Source organism: Rhinoderma darwinii, chromosome 4 (genome assembly GCF_050947455.1).
Source record: "Rhinoderma darwinii isolate aRhiDar2 chromosome 4, aRhiDar2.hap1, whole genome shotgun sequence".
Taxonomy (NCBI): Eukaryota; Metazoa; Chordata; class Amphibia; order Anura; family Rhinodermatidae; genus Rhinoderma; species Rhinoderma darwinii.
This window is the reverse complement of record NC_134690.1, coordinates 405,351,473-405,369,147: the sequence shown is the minus strand read 5'-3', so window position 1 is coordinate 405,369,147 and position 17,675 is coordinate 405,351,473. Positions and strand designations below refer to the sequence as shown.

Genomic DNA, 17,675 nt, shown 5'->3' with positions numbered 1-17,675 from the left:
GTCTCTCCTCTGTCTCTATCATGTCCTCCAGTGATTGTCTGTCTGCTGTCTCTATTATCATGTCCTCCAGTGATTGTCTGTCTGCTGTCTCTATCATCATGTCCTCCAGTAATTGTCTGTCCGCTGTCTCTATCATCATGTCCTCCAGTGATTGTCTGTCTGCTGTCTCTATCATCATGTCTTCCAGTGATTCTGTCCGCTGTCTCTATCATCATGTCCTCCAGTGAATGTCTGTCCTCTGTCTCTATCATCATGTCCTCCAGTGATTGTCTGTCCGCTGTTTCAATCATCATGCCCTCCCGTGATTGTCTGTCAGCTGTCCTCTATCATCATGTCCTCCAGTGATTGTCTGTCTGCTGTCTCTATCATCATGTTCTCCAGTGATAGTCCGCTGTCTCTATTATCATGTCCTCCAGTAATTGTCTGTCCGCTGTCTCTATCATCATGTCCTCCAGTGATTGTCTGTCTGCTGTCTCTATCATCATGTCTTCCAGTGATTCTGTCCGCTGTCTCTATCATCATGTCCTCCAGTGATTGTCTGTCCGCGGTCTCTATCATCATGTCCTCCAGTGATTGTCTGTCTGCTGTCTCTATCATCATGTCCTCCAGTAATTGTCTGTCAGCTGTCTCTATCATGTCCTCCAGTGATTGTCTGTCCGCTGTCTCTATCATCATGTCCTCCAGTGATTGTCTGTCTGCTGTCTCTATCATCATGTCCACCAGTGATTGTCTGTTCTCTGTCTCTATCATCATGTCCTCCAGTAATTGTCTGTCAGCTGTCTCTATCATCATGTCCGCCAGTGATTGTCTGTCTGCTGTCTCTATCATCATGTCCTCCAGTGATTGTCTGTCCTCTGTCTCTATCATGTCCTCCATTGATTGTCTGTCTGCTGTCTCTATTATCATGTCCTCCAGTGATTGTCTGCTGTCTCTATCATCATGTCCTATAGTGATTGTCTGTCCGAGGTCTCTAGCATCATGTCCTCCAGTGATTGTCTGTCCGCTGTCTCTGTCATCATGTCCTCCAGTGATTGTCTGTCCTCTGTCTCTATCATCATGCCCTCCAGTGATTGTCTGTCCACTGTCTCTATCATCATGTCCTCCAGTGAATGTCTGTCAGCTGTCTCTATCATCATGTCCTCCAGTGATTGTCTGTCTGCTGTCTCTATCATCATGTCCTCCAGTGATTGTCCGCTGTCTCTATCATCATGTTCTCCAGTGATTGTCTGTCTGCTGTCTCTATCATCATGTCCTTCAGTGATTGTCTGTCAGCTGTCTCTATCATCATGTCCTCCAGTGAATGTCTGTCCTTTGTCTCTATCATCATGTCCTCCAGTGATTGTCTGTCCGCTGTCTCTATCATCATGTCCTCCAGTGATTGTCTGTCCGCTGTTTCAATCATCATGCCCTCCCGTGATTGTCTGTCTGCTGTCTCTATCATCATGTTCTCCAGTGATTGTCCGCTGTCTCTATTATCATGTCCTCCAGTAATTGTCTGTCAGCTGTCTCTATCATGTCCTCCAGTGATTGTCTGTCCGCTGTCTCTATCATCATGTCCTCCAGTGATTGTCTGTCCTCTGTCTCTATCATCATGTCCTCCAGTGATTTTCTGTCAGCTGTCTACCATCATGCCCTCCAGTGATTGTCTGTCCGATGTCTCTATCATCATGTCCTCCAGTGATTGTCTGTCCTCTGTCTCTATCATCATGTCCTCCAGTGATTGTCTGTCCTCTGTCTCTATCATCATGCCCTCCAGTGATTGTCTGTCCGCTGTCTCTATCATCCTGTCCTCCAGTGATTGTCTGTTCTCTGTCTCTATCATCATGTCCTCCAGTGATTGTCTGTCCTCTGTCTCTATCATCGTGTCCTCCAGTGATTGTCTGTCCTCTGTCTCTATCATCATGCCCTCCAGTGATTGTCTGTCCACTGTCTCTATCATCATGTCCTCCAGTGATTGTCTTTCAGCTGTCTCTATCATCATGTCCTCCAGTGATTGTCTGTCAGCTGTCTCTATCATCATGTCCTCCAGTGAATGTCTGTCCTTTGTCTCTATCATCATGTCCTCCAGTGATTGTCTGTCCACTGTCTCTATCATCATGTCCTCCAGTGATTGTCTGTCCGCTGTTTCAATCATCATGCCCTCCCGTGATTGTCTGTCTGCTGTCTCTATCATCATGTTCTCCAGTGATTGTCCGCTGTCTCTATTATCATGTCCTCCAGTAATTGTCTGTCCGCTGTCTCTATCATCATGTCCTCCAGTGATTGTCTGTCCGCTGTCTCTATCATCATGTCCTCCAGTGATTGTCTGTCTGCTGTCTCTATCATCATGTCTTCGAGTGATTCTGTCCGCTGTCTCTATCATCATGTCCTCCAGTGATTGTCTGTCTGCTGTCTCTATCATCATGTCCTCCAGTAATTGTCTGTCAGCTGTCTCTATCATGTCCTCCAGTGATTGTCTGTCCGCTGTCTCTATCATCATGTCCTCCAGTGATTGTCTGTCTGCTGTCTCTATCATCATGTCCACAAGTGATTGTCTGTTCTCTGTCTCTATCATCATGTCCTCCAGTAATTGTCTGTCAGCTGTCTCTATCATCATGTCCGCCAGTGATTGTCTGTCTGCTGTCTCTATCATCATGTCCTCCAGTGATTGTCTGTCCTCTGTCTCTATCATGTCCTCCAGTGATTGTCTGTCTGTTGTCTCTATTATCATGTCCTCCAGTGATTGTCTGTCTGCTGTCTCTATCATCATGTCCTATAGTGATTGTCTCTCCTCTGTCTCTATCATGTCCTCCAGTGATTGTCTGTCTGCTGTCTCTATTATCATGTCCTCCAGTGATTGTCTGTCTGCTGTCTCTATCATCATGTCCTCCAGTAATTGTCTGTCCGCTGTCTCTATCATCATGTCCTCCAGTGATTGTCTGTCTGCTGTCTCTATCATCATGTCTTCCAGTGATTCTGTCCGCTGTCTCTATCATCATGTCCTCCAGTGAATGTCTGTCCTCTGTCTCTATCATCATGTCCTCCAGTGATTGTCTGTCCGCTGTTTCAATCATCATGCCCTCCCGTGATTGTCTGTCAGCTGTCCTCTATCATCATGTCCTCCAGTGATTGTCTGTCTGCTGTCTCTATCATCATGTTCTCCAGTGATAGTCCGCTGTCTCTATTATCATGTCCTCCAGTAATTGTCTGTCCGCTGTCTCTATCATCATGTCCTCCAGTGATTGTCTGTCTGCTGTCTCTATCATCATGTCTTCCAGTGATTCTGTCCGCTGTCTCTATCATCATGTCCTCCAGTGATTGTCTGTCCGCGGTCTCTATCATCATGTCCTCCAGTGATTGTCTGTCTGCTGTCTCTATCATCATGTCCTCCAGTAATTGTCTGTCAGCTGTCTCTATCATGTCCTCCAGTGATTGTCTGTCCGCTGTCTCTATCATCATGTCCTCCAGTGATTGTCTGTCTGCTGTCTCTATCATCATGTCCACCAGTGATTGTCTGTTCTCTGTCTCTATCATCATGTCCTCCAGTAATTGTCTGTCAGCTGTCTCTATCATCATGTCCGCCAGTGATTGTCTGTCTGCTGTCTCTATCATCATGTCCTCCAGTGATTGTCTGTCCTCTGTCTCTATCATGTCCTCCATTGATTGTCTGTCTGCTGTCTCTATTATCATGTCCTCCAGTGATTGTCTGCTGTCTCTATCATCATGTCCTATAGTGATTGTCTGTCCGAGGTCTCTAGCATCATGTCCTCCAGTGATTGTCTGTCCGCTGTCTCTGTCATCATGTCCTCCAGTGATTGTCTGTCCTCTGTCTCTATCATCATGCCCTCCAGTGATTGTCTGTCCACTGTCTCTATCATCATGTCCTCCAGTGAATGTCTGTCAGCTGTCTCTATCATCATGTCCTCCAGTGATTGTCTGTCTGCTGTCTCTATCATCATGTCCTCCAGTGATTGTCCGCTGTCTCTATCATCATGTTCTCCAGTGATTGTCTGTCTGCTGTCTCTATCATCATGTCCTTCAGTGATTGTCTGTCAGCTGTCTCTATCATCATGTCCTCCAGTGAATGTCTGTCCTTTGTCTCTATCATCATGTCCTCCAGTGATTGTCTGTCCGCTGTCTCTATCATCATGTCCTCCAGTGATTGTCTGTCCGCTGTTTCAATCATCATGCCCTCCCGTGATTGTCTGTCTGCTGTCTCTATCATCATGTTCTCCAGTGATTGTCCGCTGTCTCTATTATCATGTCCTCCAGTAATTGTCTGTCCGCTGTCTCTATCATCATGTCCTCCAGTGATTGTCTGTCCGCTGTCTCTATCATCATGTCCTCCAGTGATTGTCTGTCTGCTGTCTCTATCATCATGTCTTCGAGTGATTCTGTCCGCTGTCTCTATCATCATGTCCTCCAGTGATTGTCTGTCTGCTGTCTCTATCATCATGTCCTCCAGTAATTGTCTGTCAGCTGTCTCTATCATGTCCTCCAGTGATTGTCTGTCCGCTGTCTCTATCATCATGTCCTCCAGTGATTGTCTGTCTGCTGTCTCTATCATCATGTCCACAAGTGATTGTCTGTTCTCTGTCTCTATCATCATGTCCTCCAGTAATTGTCTGTCAGCTGTCTCTATCATCATGTCCGCCAGTGATTGTCTGTCTGCTGTCTCTATCATCATGTCCTCCAGTGATTGTCTGTCCTCTGTCTCTATCATGTCCTCCAGTGATTGTCTGTCTGTTGTCTCTATTATCATGTCCTCCAGTGATTGTCTGTCTGCTGTCTCTATCATCATGTCCTATAGTGATTGTCTCTCCTCTGTCTCTATCATGTCCTCCAGTGATTGTCTGTCTGCTGTCTCTATTATCATGTCCTCCAGTGATTGTCTGTCTGCTGTCTCTATCATCATGTCCTCCAGTAATTGTCTGTCCGCTGTCTCTATCATCATGTCCTCCAGTGATTGTCTGTCCGCTGTCTCTATCATCATGTCCTCCAGTGAATGTCTGTCCTCTGTCTCTATCATCATGTCCTCCAGTGATTGTCTGTCCGCTGTTTCAATCATCATGCCCTCCCGTGATTGTCTGTCAGCTGTCCTCTATCATCATGTCCTCCAGTGATTGTCTGTCTGCTGTCTCTATCATCATGTTCTCCAGTGATAGTCCGCTGTCTCTATTATCATGTCCTCCAGTAATTGTCTGTCCGCTGTCTCTATCATCATGTCCTCCAGTGATTGTCTGTCTGCTGTCTCTATCATCATGTCTTCCAGTGATTCTGTCCGCTGTCTCTATCATCATGTCCTCCAGTGATTGTCTGTCCGCGGTCTCTATCATCATGTCCTCCAGTGATTGTCTGTCTGCTGTCTCTATCATCATGTCCTCCAGTAATTGTCTGTCAGCTGTCTCTATCATGTCCTCCAGTGATTGTCTGTCCGCTGTCTCTATCATCATGTCCTCCAGTGATTGTCTGTCTGCTGTCTCTATCATCATGTCCACCAGTGATTGTCTGTTCTCTGTCTCTATCATCATGTCCTCCAGTAATTGTCTGTCAGCTGTCTCTATCATCATGTCCGCCAGTGATTGTCTGTCTGCTGTCTCTATCATCATGTCCTCCAGTGATTGTCTGTCCTCTGTCTCTATCATGTCCTCCATTGATTGTCTGTCTGCTGTCTCTATTATCATGTCCTCCAGTGATTGTCTGCTGTCTCTATCATCATGTCCTATAGTGATTGTCTGTCCGAGGTCTCTAGCATCATGTCCTCCAGTGATTGTCTGTCCGCTGTCTCTGTCATCATGTCCTCCAGTGATTGTCTGTCCTCTGTCTCTATCATCATGCCCTCCAGTGATTGTCTGTCCACTGTCTCTATCATCATGTCCTCCAGTGAATGTCTGTCAGCTGTCTCTATCATCATGTCCTCCAGTGATTGTCTGTCTGCTGTCTCTATCATCATGTCCTCCAGTGATTGTCCGCTGTCTCTATCATCATGTTCTCCAGTGATTGTCTGTCTGCTGTCTCTATCATCATGTCCTTCAGTGATTGTCTGTCAGCTGTCTCTATCATCATGTCCTCCAGTAATTGTCTGTCCTCTGTCTCTATCATGTCCTCCAGTGATTGTCTGTCAGCTGTCTCTATCATCATGTCCTCCAGTGATTGTCTGTTCTCTGTCTCTATCATCATGTCCTCCAGTGAATGTCCGCTGTTTCTATCATCATGCCCTCCCGTGATTGTCTGTCAGCTGTCCTCTATCATCATGTCCTCCAGTGATTGTCTGGCCGTTGTCTCTTATCATCATGTCCTCCAGTGATTGTCTGTCCGCTGTCTCTATCATCATGTCCTCCAGTGATTGTCTGTCCGCTGTCTCTATCATCATGTCCTCCAGTGATTGTCCGCTGTCTCTATTATCATGTCCTCCAGTAATTGTCTGTCTGCTGTCTCTATCATCATGTCCACCAGTGATTGTCTGTTCTCTGTCTCTATCATCATGTCCTCCAGTAATTGTCTGTCAGCTGTCTCTATCATCATGTCCGCCAGTGATTGTCTGTCTGCTGTCTCTATCATCATGTCCTATAGTGATTGTCTGTCCGAGGTCTCTAGCATCATGTCCTCCAGTGATTGTCTGTCCGCTGTCTCTATCATCATGTCCTCCAGTGATTGTCTGTCCGCTGTCTCTATCATCATGTCCGCCAGTGATTGTCTGTCTGCTGTCTCTATCATCATGTCCTCCAGTGATGTCTGTCCTCTGTCTCTATCATGTCCTCCAGTGATTGTCTGTCTGCTGTCTCTATTATCATGTCCTCCAGTGATTGTCTGTCCGCTGTCTCTATTATCATGTCCTCCAGTGATTGTCTGTCCTCTGTCTCTATCATCATGTCCTCCAGTGATTGTCTGTCTGCTGTCTGTGTCATCATGTCCTATAGTGATTGTCTGTCCGAGGTCTCTAGCATCATATCCTCCAGTGATTGTCTGTCCGCTGTCTCTATCATCATGTCCTCCAGTGATTGTCTGTCCGCTGTCTCTATCATCATGTCCTCCAGTGATTGTCTGTCTGCTATCTCTATCATCATGTCCTCCAGTGATTGTCCGCTGTCTCTATTATCATGCCCTCCAGTAATTGTCTGTCAGCTGTCTCTATCATCAGTGATTGTCTGTCTGCTGTCTCTACCATCATGTTCTCCAGTGATTGTCTGTCCGCTGTCTCTATCATTATGTCCTCCAGTGATTGTCTGTCTGCTGTCTCTATCATCATGTCCTCCAGTGATTGTCTGTCTGCTGTCTCTATCATCATGTCCTCCAGTGATTGTCTGTCCGCTGTCTCTATCATCATGTCCTCCAGTGATTGTCTGTCTGCTGTCTCTATCATCATGTCCTATAGTGATTGTCTGTCCGAGGTCTCTAGCATCATGTCCTCCAGTGATTGTCTGTCCGCTGTCTCTATCATCATGTCCTCCAGTAATTGTCTGTCCGCTGTCTCTATCATCATGTCCTCCAGTGATTGTCTGTCCGCTGTCTCTATCATCATGTCCTCCAGTGATTGTCTGTCTGCTGTCTCTATCATCATGTCCTCCAGTGATTGTCTGTCTGCTGTCTCTATCATCATGTCCTCCAGTGATTGTCTGTTCTCTGTCTCTATCATCATGTCCTCCAGTAATTGTCTGTCAGCTGTCTCTATCATCATGTCCGCCATTGATTGTCTGTCTGCTGTCTCTATCATCATGTCCTCCAGTGATTGTCTGTCCTCTATCTCTATCATGTCCTCCAGTGATTGTCTGTCTGCTGTCTCTATTATCATGTCCTCCAGTGATTGTCTTTCCGCTGTCTCTATTATCATGTCCTCCAGTGATTGTCTGTCCTCTGTCTCTATCATCATGTCCTCCAGTGATTGTCTGTCTGCTGTCTCTATCATCATGTCCTATAGTGATTGTCTGTCCGAGGTCTCTAGCATCATGTCCTCCAGTGATTGTCTGTCCGCTGTCTCTATCATGTCCTCCAGTGATTGTCTGTCCGCTGTCTCTATCATCATGTCCGTCAGTGATTGTCTGCTGTCTCTATCATCATGTCCTCCAGTGATTGTCTGTCCTCTGTCTCTATCATGTCCTCCAGTGATTGTCTGTCTGCTGTCTCTATTATCATGTCCTCCAGTGATTGTCTGTCCGCTGTCTCTATTATCATGTCCTCCAGTGATTGTCTGTCCTCTGTCTCTATCATCATGTCCTCCAGTGATTGTCTGTCTGCTGTCTGTGTCATCATGTCCTATAGTGATTGTCTGTCCGAGGTCTCTAGCATCATATCCTCCAGTGATTGTCTGTCCGCTGTCTCTATCATCATGTCCTCCAGTGATTGTCCGCTGTCTCTATTATCTTGTCCTCCAGTAATTGTCTGTCAGCTGTCTCTATCATCATGTCATCCAGTGATTGTCTGTCCGCTGTCTCTATCATCATGTCCTCCAGTGATTGTCTGTCTGCTATCTCTATCATCATGTCCTCCAGTGATTGTCCGATGTCTCTATTATCTTGCCCTCCAGTAATTGTCTGTCAGCTGTCTCTATCATCAGTGATTGTCTGTCTGCTGTCTCTACCATCATGTTCTCCAGTGATTGTCTGTCCGCTGTCTCTATCATTAAGTCCTCCAGTGATTGTCTGTCTGCTGTCTCTATCATCATGTCCTCCAGTGATTGTCTGTCTGCTGTCTCTATCATCATGTCCTCCAGTGATTGTCTGTCCGCTGTCTCTATCATCATGTCCTCCAGTGATTGTCTGTCTGCTGTCTCTATCATCATGTCCTCCAGTGATTGTTCTCTGTCTCTATCATCATGTCCTCCAGTAATTTTCTGTCCGCTGTCTCTATCATCATGTCCTCCAGTGATTGTCTGTCCGCTGTCTCTATCATCATGTCCTCCAGTGATTGTCCGCTGTCTCTATTATCATGTCCTCCAGTAATTTTCTGTCAGCTGTCTCTATTATCATGTCCTCCAGTGATTGTCCGCTGTCTTTATCATCATGTCCTCCAGTGATTGTCTGTCTGCTGTCTCTATCATCATGTCCTCCAGTGATTGTCCGCTGTCTCTATTATCGTGTCCTCCAGTAATTGTCTGTCAGCTGTCTCTATCATCATGTCCGCCAGTGATTGTCTGTCTGCTGTCTCTATCATCATGTCCTCCAGTGATTGTCTGTCCTCTGTCTCTATCATGTCCTCCAGTGATTGTCTGTCTGCTGTCTCTATTATCATGTCCTCCAGTGATTGTCTGTCCCCTGTCTCTATTATCATGTCCTCCAGTGATTGTCTGTCCTCTGTCTCTATCGTCATGTCCTCCAGTGATTGTCTGTCTGCTGTCTGTGTCATCATGTCCTATAGTGATTGTCCGCTGTCTCTATTATCATGTCCTCCAGTAATTGTCTGTCAGCTGTCTCTATCATCATGTCCTCCAGTGATTGTCTGTCCGCTGTCTCTATCATCATGTCCTCCAGTGATTGTCTGTCCGCTGTCTCTATCATCATGTCCTCCAGTGATTGTCCGCTGTCTCTATTATTATGTCCTCCAGTAATTGTCTGTCAGCTGTCTCTACCATCATGTCCTCCAGTGATTGTCCGCTGTCTCTATCATCATGTCCTCCAGTAATTGTCTGTCAGCTGTCTCTATCATCAGTGATTGTCTGTCTGCTGTCTCTACCATCATGTTCTACAGTGATTGTCTGTCTGCTGTCTCAACCATCATGTCCTCCAGTGATTGTCTGTACTCTGACTCTATCATCATGTCCTCCAGTAATTGTCTGTCCGCTGTCTCTATCATCATGTCCTCCAGTGATTGTCTATCCGCTGTCTCTATCATCATGTCCTCCTGTGATTGTCTGTCCTCTGTCTCTATCATGATGTCCTCCAGTGATTGTCCGCTGTCTCTATAATCATGTCCTCCAGTGAGTGTCTGTCCGCTGTCTCTATCATCATGTCTTCCAGTGATTGTCCGTTGTCTCTATCATCAGGTCTTCCAGTGATTGTCTGTCCGCTGTCTCTATCATCATGTCCTCCAGTGATTGTCTGTCCGCTGTCTCTATCATCATGTCCTCCAGTGATTGTCTGTCTGCTGTCTCTATCATCATGTCCGCCAGTGATTCTCTGTCCTTTGTCTCTATCATCTTGTCCTCCAGTGATTGTCCTCTGTCTCTATTATCATGTCCTCCAGTGATTGTCTGTCTGCTGTCTCTATCATCATGTCCTCCAGTGATTGTCTGTCCTCTGTCTCTATTATCATGTCCTCCAGTGATTGTCTGTACTCTGACTCTATCATCATGTCCTCCAGTAATTGTCTGTCCGCTGTCTCATCATGTCCTCCAGTGATTGTCTATCCGCTGTCTCTATCATCATGTCCTCCTGTGATTGTCTGTCCTCTGTCTCTATCATGATGTCCTCCAGTGATTGTCCGCTGTCTCTATAATCATGTCCTTCAGTGATTGTCTGTCTGCTGTCTCTATCATCATGTCTTCCAGTGATTTTCCGCTGTCTCTATCATCATGTCTTCCAGTGATTGTCTGTCCGCTGTCTCTATCATCATGTCCTCCAGTGATTGTCTGTCCGCTGTCTTTATCATCATGTCCTCCAGTGATTGTCCGCTGTCTCTATCATCATGTCCTCCAGTGATTGTCTGTCCGCTGTCTCTATCATCATGTTTTCCAGTGATTGTCTGTCCGCTGTCTCTATCATCATGTCCTTCAGTGATTGTCTGTCCGCTGTCTCTATCATCATGTCCTCCAGTGATTGTCTGTCTGCTGTCTCTATCATCATGTCCTCCAGTGATTGTCTGTTCTCTGTCTCTATCATCATGTCCTCCAGTGATTGTCTGTTCTCTGTCTCTATCATCATGTCCTCCAGTGATTGTCTCTTCTCTGTCTCTATCATCATGTACGCCAGTGATTGTCTGTCCGCTGTCTCTATCATCATGTCCTCCAGTGATTGTCTGTCTGCTGTCTCTATCATCATGTCCTCCAGTGATTGTCTGTTCTCTGTCTCTATCATCATGTCCTCCAGTGATTGTCTTTTCTCTGTCTCTATCATCATGTCCTCCAGTGATTGTCTGTTCTCTGTCTCTATCATCATGTCCGCCAGTGATTGTCTGTCCGCTGTCTCTATCATCATGTCTTCCAGTGATTGTCTGTCCGCTGTCTCTATCATCATGTCCTCCAGTGATTGTCTGTTCTCTGTCTCTATCATGTCCGCCAGTGATTGTCTGTTCTCTGTCTCTATCATCATGTCCTCCAGTGATTGTCTGTTCTCTGTCTCTATCATCATGTCCGCCAGTAATTGTCTGTCCGCTGTCTCTACCATCATGTGCTCTCTCTTTCTGATACTGAATCTTTCATAAACTGAGCTCCTTGTGTTCCCACCATCTACTAACCTACCTAAACCTGATCTCTCCATCTCAGTGTGTAGCTCTATCATCACTCCATGGCAGTATGCCTGCTGTCTTGGGGTTATTTTTGACTCAGATCTTTCCTTTACTTCACGTATACAATAGCTTACACGCTGCTCTCACCTTCACCTTTAAAACATCTCCAGAATTCGCCCTTTTCTTACTGTTGAAACAGCCAAAACTCTCATTGTCGCTCTGATTCTCTCGTCCTGTCTCCTGTAACTCATTACTAATCATCTTCTCCTCACTAAACTCTCCTCTCTACAATCTATCCGGAATACGGCAGCCAGGCTCATCTTTCTGACCAGAACCTGAGCCCTCATTCAGCAGTATCCCACACACTCCTTACACCCTAATGCCCTTCATATCAGTCATACACAGATACTGGCTGGTGACCGGCTCATGCAGCTTTATGTGTCCTACTCTATTATATAAAGGATGGCTGGACCATTGTACTAAACGTTCACTTTTTGTACATCCCTTATTTCATCATAGATTGTAAGCTCTTGTGATCAGCGTCCTCACTCTTATGTCTCCTCTATTTCCTCATAGATTGTAAGCTCTTGTGATCAGTGTTCTCACTCTTCTATTTCCTCATAGATTGTAAGCTCCTGTGATCAGCGTCCTCACTCCTCTTATGTCTCCTCTATTTCCTCATAGATTGTAAGCTCTTGTGATCAGTGTTCTCACTCTTCTGTATCCTCATAGATTGTAAGCTCCTGTGATCAGCGTCCTCACTCCTCTTATGTCTCCTCTATTTCCTCATAGATTGTAAGCTCTTGTGATCAGTGTTCTCACTCTTTTGTATCCTCATAGATTGTAAGCTCTTGTGATCAGCGTTCTCACTCTTCTGTATCCTCATAGATTGTAAGCTCTTGTGATCAGCGTTCTCACTCTTCTGTATCCTCATAGATTGTAAGCTCTTGTGATCAGCGTTCCCACTCTTCTGTATCCTCATAGATTGTAAGCTCTTGTGATCAGCGTTCTCACTCTTCTGTATCCTCATAGATTGAAAGCTCTTGTGATCAGCATTCTCACTCTTCTGTATCCTCATAGATTGTAAGCTCTTGTGATCAGCGTCCTTACTCCTCGGTATCCACATAGATTGTAAGCTCTTGTGATCAGCGTCCTCACTCCTCTGTATCCTCATAGATTGTAAGCTCTTGTGATCAGCGTCCTCACTCCTCTTGTGCCTCCCCTATTTCATCATAGATTGTAAGCTCTTGTGAGCAGGGCTCTCACTCCTCTTATGTCTCCTCTATTTCCTCATAGATTGTAAGCTCTTGTGATCAGCGTCCTCACTCCTCTTGTGTCTCCCGTATTTCATTATAGATTGTAAGCTCTTGTGATCTGCGTCCTCACTCCTCTTGTGTCTCCCGTATTTCATTATAGATTGTAAGCTCTTGTGATCAGCGTCCTCACTCCTCTGTATCCACATAGAGTGTAAGCTCTTGTGATCAGTGTCCTCCCCTATTTCATCAAAGATTGTAAGCTCTTGTGATCAGCGTCCTCACTCCTCTTGTGTCTCCCGTATTTCATCATAGATTGTAAGCTCTTGCGAGCAGGACTCTCACTCCTCTTGATAATTAGTTTATCACTATGTAATGTCTGATATTGTCTGTACACGTTCCCTCTGAATTGTAAAGTGCTGCGTAATATGTTGGCGCTTGATAAATAAAGATTAATATATGATTATTAGAATTAAGATTATGCCATATACAGCCCACATAATACCACAATATAGGCCCAAATAATGTGCAGTATCCTAATAATACCACCAGGCACCGTATCACTCTGCAGCAGGGCGAAGCTGCTCAGACACAGAGGAGAAGGGAGAGGACGGCTTCAATTTCAGTGCGCATTATGATGGTGGACAGCTCTGATAGCAACCAGGGCAAATATAGAGGATGACATGGAAGTTTAGGGGAGTGTTACAATGCATTTCAGATAATGATGATATGGACATAAGGAGACATATTGATTGCAGACATGGCGATAAGACTACCCATTTATTTATTTAACTTTTTACAATAAAGCTTCAATGTTTTTATTATCTGGTCATCTGACATCTCATATTGCTTACTCATAGGTGAAAACATCTGGATTGTCTTGGATGGTCCTGTAGATGCCATATGGATTGAGAACCTGAATTCAGTGCTGGATGATAATAAAACTCTCACATTGGCGAATGGTGACCGCATTCCAATGGCTCCTTCCTGCAAACTGCTATTTGAAGTGCACAGTATAGAGAACGCATCGCCTGCAACAGTATCCCGGATGGGCATGGTTTTTCTCAGCTCATCAGTTCTCAACTGGAGACCAATATTAGAGGTACAGATACCGAACCTTTATCCAATCCCCGGCCACGTATATGCTTGACAGTACATAGAGGAAAGAGTAATGTTAACTAAGAGTTACTTAAAAAAGTCCTGTCTTCTCACCCTACAGGCTTGGTTGAATAAACGCTTGGACGCAGAAAGAGATATTTTCCAAGTCTTGTATGATAGGGTCTTTGAGGATACTTATACGTACATGCATCTGAATCTACATCCAAAAATGCAGCTTCTGGAGTGTAATTACATTATGCAGGTAAATGGCATGTCCCCCTCTTTATCCTTTGTATATCTCTATTCCAGTTATATCACTGAGCAGCAGCTGTCACAGCAGGAATAAAGCTTCTTATAAGATTAACAAATGCTCTGCCCGCCCAGATCATGGGGTACGATGCCAGGGAACTATGAATTATTCCTAGGATGTATATGACCCATGTGGGAGAGATATTCACTGTTATTTTATTAAAGAAGACCTCCAGTGGTTACACAACTTTCCATGTCTGCACCCCCCACCTGACTGTATACCACACCTTACACTTCTTTTATGTATACTCTACTTACTTTTTGAACTGCTGCTTTGTCTGTGCTTTAAAAAAGCCTCCATCTTCATTCTTAGATTTCCCCAGCTTTCTCTTCCTCTCTGCTTTGCTATCAATCCCATGATGCTTTAGCACAGCATCTCATTACCATCTAAAGACCATACCATTTCTGCATGCTGGGGAACACTGTGATTATCATTTTCTCTATATTCTCCTAAATAAGCTGAGAAACCATAAGTATACAGACAGGGAGGCTGCACTATATTGTTCTACACCTGTGTGACAGGAACCTGTCTAAATATCAGTGGTACCTGATGATAGAAGTTTCTGTCCCCCCCCCCCCCCCCCCCCCCCCCCCGTGAAAAACTAGTGTGGTACAGGAACTGCTGGAGCCTGTGATGAGTGACACATAGATCTCCATAGACTCAAGTAGAGAAAGTAGTCACCGAGCCGGATACACACTGCTGCTAAGCAACCATCCTGGTCTGATATATAGAGATAAATAACAGGTGAGAGACTGACACATGGAATACCAGAATGGTACACATGGGAAAGGTTAGTTTTGGCCTGAGTGTCCCTTTTAATATTACATATTATCTAACAAGCCTCAGTATTAGAAGATGTTACCAGTGATGTCTATATGGTGATCCCCCCCACCGATCACTAGAATAAAGGGTCCCGCAAGGTTCTTATAAGTCTCCCCTCAGTCACTAAAGACTTCATCCAACATGTATAAAAGAGAAATCATACATTATCTGCTCTACTACCTGTTCCAAATATGTCTCTGTCTCCCCGAAAAAAAATGTTTCATCTAAGAGTTTATCTGACATCCAATAATTCAATGTCTTTCTTACATTCCTTTCATATTTACTGCATTATGTCATATCATACATTCTATTTTTTCATGGTTATTATTAAGGTTTTTCACAGAATTCAGTTTATCTGAAGTTTGGTGTCTTTCACATCACTATTGGAGAACTCTTCTTAGACTCGGCCTATTCAGAAGTTATTTTCTCCTCGAATGAAGACTGACTTTTGTGTCTTGGACTGTTTTACTTCATTAGTTTTGCCTAGGCCGTTGTTTACTAAGACCGGGTGCCCCATTGCACAGAGAACGTTGTCTCGGTCCTGAGGCAGTAGCGCCCACTCACACCATCATTACTTTTGCTCGGTGACCTTCGAATTGTGGAGTGATGAACACGAACCTTAGCTGAGGCTCAGTGATATGTCAGAACTTGTGAGCAACAGAAGAAAGAATAGAAATATTTTCTAGGATCAGTTTTTGATATCGCAGAAGAAAACTAGATGAAGAGATTTTCTGAAACTCACAATAAGGTGTGAATTCTAGGAGGAGTTCATCTAGCGTCTCAACTCAATCACAACTTCTGACGTTCGGAGCGAGATTACCATGAGCACAATCTGTTATTACAACTTCCTATTTAGCCATGTGTTCTCGGAGGTTCCAAATGTCACCCCATTTGTGTAATATCCAAAAACTATTGGCCCCATTAGGGTGACAACATTTTCCTGTAAGGCTTGGTTAACACGTCACGGTAAAAATCCTTTTTTGTCACAATTCGCTGCAAAACCGCTTAATTTTGCAGTGAATTTTGCAAAAAAGTAGGAAGACTGAGGTTTTGACACGATTTGTGGCATAACAAAAATGCATTTTGACCACGACGTGTGATTGCTGCTATTTAGTTATATACACCTAATGGGCTGCACGATGTTGCTGGGACTTTAATGGAAGAGAGGGGGGAGGCTGTGTCTCCTCCAGCCAGGAGCTGTTCACATTGCTATGATGACTTTGGTCTTAGTACTTCTTCCCACATGCATCACATGAGTGTGTCTTGACGTTTGTGTTAATCCCTTTAGCTACCACTATTTTTGTAGGTTTACGTTTCTGCTTAACCTGGAGACAGTCGTATATACATTGTTAAAATTAATATTGCGTCTTGTTTTCTATCTGCAGTCCCTTAATCTCTTGGAAGGCTGTATTCCTGCAAAAGCCGTGTACAATGCTATACACCCCGGACATTTTCACCGATTATTTGTCTTCGCACTGATGTGGAGTTTAGGGGCTCTGCTTGAGCTGGACAGTCGTGACCGCCTTGAGGCCTTTCTCAGAAACCACGAAAGCAAGTTGGACTTACCAGAAGCTGACCCAGGGGCTCTCCAACCAATGTTTGAGTTCCTAGTAAATGAAAATGGTAAACTACATTAAAGTGTGGCTCTGATTTCCATTCTATACAATGTGAAGCACTTCTCTTCAGGCCTCTCTCTCATACTGTATCTTGTCACAGTTGTATTAGAAACTGCTATAGTTTAGTTCATTGTACTGGTATCGGTATGTTGTCATCTCTGTTTTCAACCACATTGTACAGCATCAATAAAGACGATGGAGCTATAATATAGGGCTTGTCTCATGAAGACAACCTCTTTAAAAAAAAAAAAAACGGTGTTGTGATCAGCTGATCGCCACTGTTTCGGCATCTGTCACCCACAGCGATCAGCCGTCCTCACTGGGGGAAGCTGCAGCCAGCCACATATTTCCCCTTCAAATGTAGCATTACATGTCAGCCATACAAATAAATGGTCGTCCATGTAATGCAAGGATATGCACAGTCCCATTATTATGACATCCTCCTACTTTTGACGTCAGCAGCGTGTAGCCCACGAAGGAAGTGATGTGTCGTGGGCTGGCTTGCTGGGTGTACAAGGTGTGCGATAGTCTGAAGTCATTTCACTCGTAAAAGGGGAGATTTATCAGAGTTGCAAAAAGGGACGATTATTGGCTTTCAGGCCAAGGGTGGCGGTATTTCTCACAGAGTGCAGTTTGTGAATGGTGCTGTGGTGACAGTGTATCGTGGGCGGATAAATGGCATCATTGGGAATAACCGACTTGGAAACTGCGGAGCACCACGTGCCATTGATATGGGAGGTGAACTTCGGCTATGAAGGTGCGCGAGGGCCAAACATCACGCTGCAGTGGAGCAGCTCACCATGAAAATCAACCAGGCGGCTACCAGACATGTGTCTAATACAACAGTTCAAGGAACCCGACTGCGTATAGGGCTCCGAAGCCGACGGACGATCACTGCACCTATGTAACAAAGGTGCATTGGAAAAAAAGGCTTCAATTTGCCCGGCAGTATCGGAATTGGACCACCGATGATTGGTGAAGGGTCGTCTTCTCCGATGAGTCTCGTTTTCTGCTTCATGGAACGGATGGACGTTGGTTCGTCAGGTGAGAATCATCAGAGAACAAACACCCGGCAGCCATTGCTGGAAGAACACGAGCCGGTGGCGGCAGCGTTATGGGCTGGGGGATGTTTCATGGCATTCTCTGGGCCACTCATCCATGTGGACGGCTCTGAAGAGATTTGGATATGAATCCATTGTTGCAGATCACGTCCCCCCT

The 17,675-nt window shown here is 45.0% G+C and overlaps 1 protein-coding gene across 1 annotated transcript in view; it reads left to right on the top strand.

The window, feature by feature from the left end:
• DNAH8 (dynein axonemal heavy chain 8) overlaps window positions 1-17,675 on the top strand; it is a 329,590-nt gene that overhangs the window by 235,433 nt on the left and 76,482 nt on the right. Inside the window, exons 52-54 of the mRNA XM_075863774.1 lie at window positions 13,472-13,713; window positions 13,831-13,971; window positions 16,227-16,464. Of these exons, the coding sequence (XP_075719889.1) occupies window positions 13,472-13,713; window positions 13,831-13,971; window positions 16,227-16,464 (621 nt within the window). The remainder of the gene's footprint in view (window positions 1-13,471; window positions 13,714-13,830; window positions 13,972-16,226; window positions 16,465-17,675) is intronic.